Source organism: Gavialis gangeticus, unplaced genomic scaffold (genome assembly GCF_001723915.1).
Source record: "Gavialis gangeticus isolate Ggan-Ray unplaced genomic scaffold, GavGan_comp1, whole genome shotgun sequence".
Taxonomy (NCBI): Eukaryota; Metazoa; Chordata; order Crocodylia; family Gavialidae; genus Gavialis; species Gavialis gangeticus.
The window spans coordinates 6,476,512-6,485,132 of record NW_017729028.1 but is presented as its reverse complement, the minus strand read 5'-3'; the positions used below and the strand labels follow the sequence as shown (position 1 = coordinate 6,485,132).

Genomic DNA, 8,621 nt, shown 5'->3' with positions numbered 1-8,621 from the left:
GCATGGAGAGCTGTGCTCCTCGCTGCTTATGTGCTGTGTTGCGGCTGCGTGCACACTCAGGCCAAATTATCAGCCACATCAGGCCGATTTTTTTTCGATACGATTAATTTTCTTTCTATCGGAGCTGATCCAATACTGGATTGATGTATCGGTGCACCTCCTATTGATAAATTTTTCACAGTTAAACAATGGGATATAGGAGTTGCCATCAATCTTCAGTTGCCTGTAGACTGCTGATACCAAAAGAACAGTGTGTCCAAACTCCTAATGAAAGAGAACTAAATAATGAGGTGGTACTTAAAATCCCCAAATGTAGAAGAAATAATATTAAAGCCTGAAAGCCCTCTTCCATATGCCTCTGTTAACATGTTGAGGATCCATTCCTATTGATAAGGATGTATTGATAAGAGAGATTTTGAAATCCACCATAGTTGAGGTCAAGGAAGGTTAGAAACTCACAATGACTAGCCATGATTTTGATGTGTTCTGACTTGGAAGCGTATTTGCTGAACTCTGAAATTTTAATTGATTTCTTTTTAGACATGAGGATGAACCATCAAAGTAGGTTTTCTGCCTTGTCAGGAGCAGAGGTGGCGTCTCTAACAGTGATTTGTGTATCTCTCACATTTATTGTTATTCCTAATTAAAAAACTTAATGGAGAGGAAGAAGAAAAGCTTGGTTAAGGCACTAGTCTAGGACTTGAGAGATTTGAGTTATTTTTTTGACTTGACAGATGTGTGTGACCTTAGTGAAATCAGGGTTTCTCTGCTCTTAACTTTACCACCTGGAAAATGGAAGTCATGTTTCTTGCCTCATTGGTGATATGAGGATTAACTCCTTAAAACTGAAATGCTTATGTTAAGTGACAAATCACAAATTCTGTAGACTTCTATTAGAGGATAGTTATTGCTAGTGTTGGAGTTTTTTGACTTGAAAGCATATGGTAGTCTTGGAAGATGATGATGATGATGTGGGTAACTTTCTTTTCTTTCTGTGCAGGTCAACTTCGTAGTGTGCCAACTGTTTGCCTTGCTTGCAGCTATTTGGTTTCGAACATACCTTCATTCAAGCAAAACTAACTCATTTATAAGACATGTTGTTGTCACACTTTTGGGCCTTTATCTTGCATTTTTTTGTTTTGGATGGTAAGTAGTGGTTTTTTTTTACATTTCAATTATATGTGGATTTTAATTTTTGAGGTGTAGTAATACCTGTATTTTATTATGGTGAATCTTATGACTGACTTTTCTCCAGGAACCAAGGGAGAGACAAAAATGGTATTCAGATGAAAACAAAGTAACAGCTCATCCAGTGTAACTGGGCATGTGTTTGTTTATAGTGCCTTGGTTCCGTACGGGACAATTTCATGGTGGCATATGGCACCATGTCTTTAATTAGAGGTGCACCACTATATCGCCCAATATCCTATTGGCACAGATGAAGGGAAATTTGACATTACTGGCAGCCAGCTTTTTTGGCCAATGTGGCTGATAATGTCCCTGATTAAATGCTGCGTACACGTGCGTAGCCGCAGCATGCACATAGCCAGGGATGGAGCCTGGCATCTTGGAAAGCAGTGTCCAGCCAGTAAGTCTGTGGGGAAGAAGAGGTTTGGGGGGCAGGCAGATTGAGGCTTCCACAGGGAGGGAGGGCTTCATTCGGGTGCCAGTGGGGAGGGTGGGCAACTCCTGCTGCTGTACCCATCCCTGGGGGATGTGTGGGGGGCATCTGCCCCCTGGATTTGTGCGTGGGGTGAGTGCGTGCCTGCTGCAGGCTTGGGGCTGGGGGCTAGGTTGGGGCTGTGCTTGGGACAGGTGGTGGTGGTGGCACTGGGAGTGGGGGGGCTACAGAGTGGGCTACAGCCACCCCAAAATTCACTGAAGCCCCCTCTTCCCATAGCTCCCCCTCCCCAGCAGGAGAGCTGGGCCGGTGTTGGAGCTGGAAGAGGCTGGCACAGCCCGTAACCTCAAGCCTGTAGCCGGCAGCTTGGTCATGCCCTGCGCACAAATCCAGGGGACACATACCTCCCCCCCCATGTCCTCCTGGGGGTGTGTGCAGTGGTGGGAGACACGCCACTCCTCACCACCCTGGCCCAGCTGGGCAGCGCCGGCCCAGCTGGGCAGCGCCTGCCCCTCTTCCCGGCCCCCCTCCCCCCAACTTACTGGCCAGATGCTGCTCTCCAAGCTGCTGGACTGTATACTGACATCAGATCAGTATTGGCTGATTATGCCAAAAAATCTTTATCGGTGCATCCCTATTTTTAATGCATTTTTTCCTTCCACCAGCCAGGCGTATTGTAGCCACCTTTATCCCAGGACAAAGTGCAGTTCAGATACTTATGTCTGGCTCAGGACATACCCTATAAAGATTGACAGAATTAGAAATGCTAACAGTCCTGTGATAAATGTGAAATCTGTTCTTAGCCTTGGTGCAAGCTAGTAAGTCAGGGGTGGGCATCTTTTTTTGGCTGGAGGGCCACATGAGTGTTTGATGTCCTCTTGACAACCCCTTCCCCTTCTCCTCCCCCACAAACCCAACCTGGAGCTGTAGCACACCCTGATCCCACCCAGAACCTGCTGACTCCATCCACAGGATAGACAACAGGCAGGTGCTGACGGTGGGGGGGCACAACTCTGCTACCATTGCCCCTGTTGCTGTTGGGTGCTGGGTTCAGGGCTGGGCTGCAGCCCCACACTCCAGCATAGATTCAGAAATTGGGGTGGAGGGGCCTGTGCTTGTGTCCCTGCCGTGTGTAACCTATGGTCCGCAGCTTACACCCCCCCCCACCCATGTGGCAGAAGAAGCCCTGCTGTAGAACCGGCTGGGCATGTCTAGGTAAGGATTAGAGCATTTGCCTGGGTTCACAGCTGATGCTACTGCATCAGCATGGGGCAGAAGCAGTTCAGGCTGCCTGCCCAGTACAGCTGAAACAGCCCCGTCTGTTCATCCATACGGCTGTACTTTGCCCACCCTTGCAATAGTTCATACTGGGGACAGTTATTAGAAAACATCTGGCACCCTGCAGTCTTGGTCCTTACTTGGTTCACCCCATATGTAGTCCTCAGTTGTAACCAAGCACTAATTGAAACTGAATCCAGACAAGATAGTGGTCTTAGTGGTTGGCAGACTTCATGGGGGGGAGGGAGAGAGAGAGGGATACCTGCATTGTTGGTTTTTGATTGGGTGTGTCAGTAATTCAGCTAAAACTCTATTATTAAATCCAAAGGTCAAGAGCCGTTAAACGTTTTTACGTAAAAGTTCAAAAAATAATACTATAAGAAAATGCCAGTTAGATAATCATAGAAAAGTAGGGCTGGAAGGGACCTCCAGAGGTCATCTAGTCCAAGCTCTAGCCTGAGGTGTGAACATCCCTATCCAAACCATCCTTATAAAACCTATAATCTAAATTCTGCATAAGACTGCTGTCAACCCTGCAATACCTAGCACCCTAACCTGCCACAGGTAAAGCAGGGGAACTATAGGAGCCAACTTTTCTGCTTCTATGAAATGTTTTTAATATATGCTCAAGAGATCTTGGTCATGCCCCCTGCTACAGAGGAAGGCAAAAACACTCATGGTCCTTAGCAATCTGAGGTAAAGGAAGAGTAAAATTCCTTCCTGACCCCAAACATGGTGATCAGTTTTACCATGAGCGGAGCAAGGCTCTAGCCAGGTACCTCTGGCTAGGGTCCCAGCAAGAGCACTGGCACACCGCAGAGTCCCCAGCCAATGCCTCCGAGTGCAGCTTAAAAACACTGTGACACGTTTAGCAGAACCTGGGGGTGGGAAAGCCCAGAAGCATGGGAAATACCCTTAGTAGAATGTAGGCCTAGATTATCCCTGACCAGTGGCTGTCCAGCCTCTTTTTGACTACCTCAAGTGATGGAGAGTCCACAACTTCCCTAAGCAGTCTATTCTGCTGTCTCACTGTTCTAACAGTGGATTTTTTTTTTTCCGGATATTCAACCTAAATCTACTTTGTTGCAGCTTCAAGCCATTGGTCCATGTCATTTTCTCTGCAGCAAGAGAGAAGGTTTTTCTCTTTATGGCAGTCTTTCAAGTGTTTGAACACTGCTATCATGTCTCCTCTTGAGCACCTTTTCTGTAAGCTGAACATGCCTAGGTCCTTCAGCCTCTCCTCATATGACTTACCCTCCAAGCCCTTGACCGTCATTTTTGCCTGCTTCTGGACCCTGTCTAACTTCTTCACATCTGTTTTAAAATATGGAGGCCAGAACTACATGCAGTACTCCAGATGAGGCCTATCCAGTGCCTAGTAGAGAGGCACTATAGGTATTGTAACATTGCTATCTGATAATGACCATGTATGCACTATTACAGTTGCAAGCATTTGATCAGAATATTTACAGCTGGGTTAGAGAGGGAAATTCTAGCTGTTCCATGCTGACTGGTTCCATCAGGTCAGCTCACACTAACAGACTTTTTCTTTCCTGCTTTTTTTTTTTTAACGCCCCCTGAATTTCCTGTTACATCATCTTTTGAGTTCTAGAAACTTGTCAGATCTAGTCTGAACTTCCATACCTACTTGTCATTCCCAATACACACAACTTTCCTACTTTCTCTCTCATTCTGTTTTTGGTGGGTTGCCTCCTAGACTTCCAGGGAACTAATCTTGACACTGCCTACTCTGCCCCTCCCCCTGGTTTGCCAGTCTCCTTGCTGTTGTTCACTTATCTTTTTCTCCTATAGTAGCATATCTGTGGCTTGCTGCACTTAATCCTGTCCGCATTTATCATTTTTTGTCTGTCTACTTAAACTTTGGTTCCATGAATGATTGTTATGCTTGTACCTGATGATAAAACATTCCATTGCCTATTGCATAATAACAGTACTTTTCATAATTCCTACACCTGTCACTCAAGGGAAGTCTCCTCTTGTCACTCAGGTTTGCAGCCTTGGTTCTCTTGGATCCTTTGCTTTACCTTTTTATTTTCATGTGGTGACAAGTAAGAATGCCTTTCACCAACTGCATTGGGTGTTAAGCATGCAACCTTTCTCAGGTTCACATTTGGCAACCATTGTACATATGTTTGTAACCTCAAACAGGACAGACTACTACAGTGCACTCTATGTAAAGCAACCCTTGACATCTGAAAGTTGCAGCTGATGCAGAACATGGCATTCTACCTTCTCATAGGATAGGTCACCAGAAGCACATTACTCTATTGTTTGTGGGTCTGCACTGACTTTCTGTAGCTTTCCAGGTGCAACCAACATACTGGTTTTGACCTGTAAGGCCCAAAACCTAAGGCTTTTTTGGAAAAGGGGCATATAACTCTAATAAATAAATAAACCATCTGGACTACACATACTTAAGAGAGAACCTGCTCCTTACACTCCATTATGATCCCTCAAGTCAGTAACTTCTGCACATACCATCTGTGCTTCAAGTTCATTTTGTAAATGCTTGGGAGGTCATTCTGAGGAGTTGCTATTCAGCTCTAGAACTCTTCTTTGAGGCTGTTCAGAGCCTGAATCTGGACATCTTAGGGAAGCATCCAAATATATTCTTATGTGGGTGTTTGCAGGCTGGTTTAAGTTATGGGCATTATTGGAGAAGTTTCTGTTGCATAATATTTTTATCTGGTTTTTACTATATACCACTCTGAGCCTGTTTTGGAGAGGGCATCATATACATCTAATAAATAACAGTAACATTATTTTGCTACTTTTGGTTGGTGAGGGAGTGGGCTCAGTAAGTGTCAGTTATGTGCTGTCAGGGCCCCGTACTGGAAGGGACTCTAGATATATTTTAAACGTCACAGTACTGTTCTTAATTCCCTAAAGGTCTTTTTATGAACTAAGGATTGCATGGTCTTAGGTGGGGAGGAAAATCTAAAATTAAAACTACATCTCTCTTATTGTACCTCACAAATGTGCCTTTAGGTACACTATGAAGAAACACAGTGCTGTTTAGGGACGTGACTGATTTGAAGTACCAATTCATTTTGTTTTTGTTGAGTAGTATATACAGACCTAAGTACTGTGTTGGGAAGGGGTAGGAAGTGGCTAAAAGTTACATGACTGATAGGGTCTCTAGCACAAGGAAGGGTCTAGATTGGAAGCTCAGTCTAGAATGGTGCATCTCAAAGACAAAACAATAAAGAAAGAACCTAGTTGCACTTGCTGCTATGCCATCTTGAACTACTTAGATTAGTGGATCTTGATCCAATGGTAGAACTTGGAGCCTATCTGAGGTTGGGGTTGAGGGCTGAGTGCCCGCATACATGTATACATGCGCCGCAGCCCAGCAGGTCAGTCCATGGGGGAAGGAAGGGAAGGAGGCTACACCGAGGCCCCTGCGGTGAGGCACAGCACCACAAACACAGGAGCAGGGGTAAGTTGAGTGGGACCCCGGCTGGGTGGGACTTAACTGCTGGGGAGGTGTGCCCCCAAATAATTTTTTCTCCCTCTGCCTCAATCTGCCCTCCCTTCCCTCCCCACAGACTTACCTGCTGGGGGGGCGGAGGGAGCAGCAGCACATGTTAGATTTTGGGTTGCTTTTAAATGCCAAAGGTCATCTCCTACTTAAAGTTGGAGACCACTGACTTGGATGTAGTAAGAAAAACAGTAGGGATGATAAAAGGAAAATACTTAATTTGAAGGCTGACTTGAATTCACAAAATCTCACTGCAGAAATTATTGCTTTATGGCAGTGTGGCTTTTATTTTTTATTTATTTATTTATTTATTTATTTATTTACTACTTTGTCTAATTTGAAATAAGGAGGCAGACTTAGTAGGTGGCAGTAAAGATTTTTTTTTTTAACTTTCTCTTCAGGTGACAATATATGTTGAACAAGGCTCCCCTCCTTCATTGACTGAACTTCTCTGGCAATGCTTTTAAAAGCATTGCCAAGGAACAATAACCTTAATTTTGTCCTCTGGCTAAGTACAGATAGTCAAAAAGCCCGGGTCTTTGCAGGTTACTGTAAAGGTTGAACTAGTAAGCAAATGAACAGACATTTGCTTTTGATTCAGGAAATACAGCCACATGCCTGCAGTGGCTTAAGCCGGAAGCCAGCAGGTGCTAGAGCACAGCTTTCTGGCACGTAGCCAGCATGGGCTGTGTTCACTTCCTCTTCCTGCTGCCGCCAGGGTTTCTGGGACTTTGAGTCTGAAAGTCCCTACTGCAGGACTCTGCAGGGTTGCTCATCACTCCCACTTCCTGCTTCCAGATGCCTGTGGGATTTGTAGTCCACAGTTGCAGCCAGCAGGGCAGCTCTCCTCTGTACTTGGGAGAAGAGAAGTTTAACCCCTCTCCCTGGCCCCAGACCCCAACAGGAGTTTGCCTGGAGGGGGGGCAGTGAGCTGGCCAGTGAGCCAGTCCTCCGTGCTCCAGCTAGGGAGCAGAGGAGCAGGGTCAGTCATACTCTCTGACTATCTGGAGTGGATAGCACAGCCTAGCCAAGGGCTGCAAAATGCTGGGGAACTCTGATTTTAACTTGGACCACGAAGGGGTCTGGGACATGAGTTCCATAAACTGGTTTGACCTAAATCAGTTAAGTCTGATGCTACATTCAGCCAGGTTTTTCTTAAACTAGTTTCAGCCATTTTCAAAAATGGTTTATGTGCACTGAGCTTCTGTTCTGTTACAGGTTTAAACCAGTTTCTGATCACTTAAACCAGTTTATATGGAACTTCTGTCCCTAGCTTCTACTTTACCACTTTGTGTAGCTCTCTGTATTTTGAGCTGTAACTGTGGCCCTTAGTTAACTCAGTCCAAAATGCCAGGTAAAGATCAAATTGTTGCAGGTATTACAGGTTCAGGAAACTTTAAACTTTTACGCTTGATAAACATTTGCTTGTCTGTCAGCTTTGTGTATGCTTCCATATAAAACTTTACATGCATGACCAAGAAATGTGTAGTAATGAGGTAAACTTTCAATTGTGATGATCTGCTTTATTTAGTGAGTCAATGCAATTATGCTTTCAAATGGGATATAGTTTAATAGAAATATAGCATTACTTTCTTGTTTTTATAAGCTTTCAAACATGACCTATCATATTAAAACACTATTTCGGAATAAATAAAACAATTAATGTTGACTATCTGAAATGTAATGATAAAAAGTGAAACTCTTTACATTAAGGATTAATCATTTTATTGACAGTCTTCTCAGAGAGGAGAAATCACTTCGGAGAAATGCAATCCAGACTTTCAGATTTAGCAGATTTGGGGTGTGTTTAGTTTTGACAGTAATTCATGGCAGGGGGTCGGACTAGATGATCTGCTCAGGTCCCTTCCGACCCTAGAAACCATGAAACTATAATTCTGTCATAAATAGTTTCCTCATGGCTTGCTATACATGTCTTGAGGCCCCCTGCTCTGTGGTGGAAAAAATATATATCTAAACTAGCAAAAATTTTTAAGAGGGAGAAAAAAGTATGTCTCCCTAGAGAGATTTAAATTGCAGTTTTAAAAGTTAGGTATAGAGATTAGTCATGCAAACGTGTTTGTTTCCCCCCCTCCACTAGCTTTAGTATGGATTTAAACAAGTGTCTAAGGAAACTAAAAGTTTAAGTCCAAGTCTAAGTCTATAATGACTCCAAGATCCTTTTCTGCCTCTGTGCTGACGAGAAGGGAGTTCCTCAGACTG

The 8,621-nt window shown here is 44.2% G+C and overlaps 1 protein-coding gene and 1 long non-coding RNA gene across 2 annotated transcripts in view; one reads left to right on the top strand and one right to left on the bottom strand.

Moving 5' to 3' along the window:
- The window catches only part of MBOAT2 (membrane bound O-acyltransferase domain containing 2), a 244,416-nt gene that overhangs the window by 30,378 nt on the left and 205,417 nt on the right, over window positions 1-8,621 (top strand). Inside the window, exon 2 of the mRNA XM_019520725.1 lies at window positions 1,001-1,146. Within this exon, the coding sequence (XP_019376270.1) occupies window positions 1,001-1,146 (146 nt within the window). The remainder of the gene's footprint in view (window positions 1-1,000; window positions 1,147-8,621) is intronic.
- LOC109300141 overlaps window positions 1-8,621 on the bottom strand; it is a 43,848-nt gene that overhangs the window by 16,890 nt on the left and 18,337 nt on the right. The gene's annotated exons all lie outside the window — the stretch shown is intronic.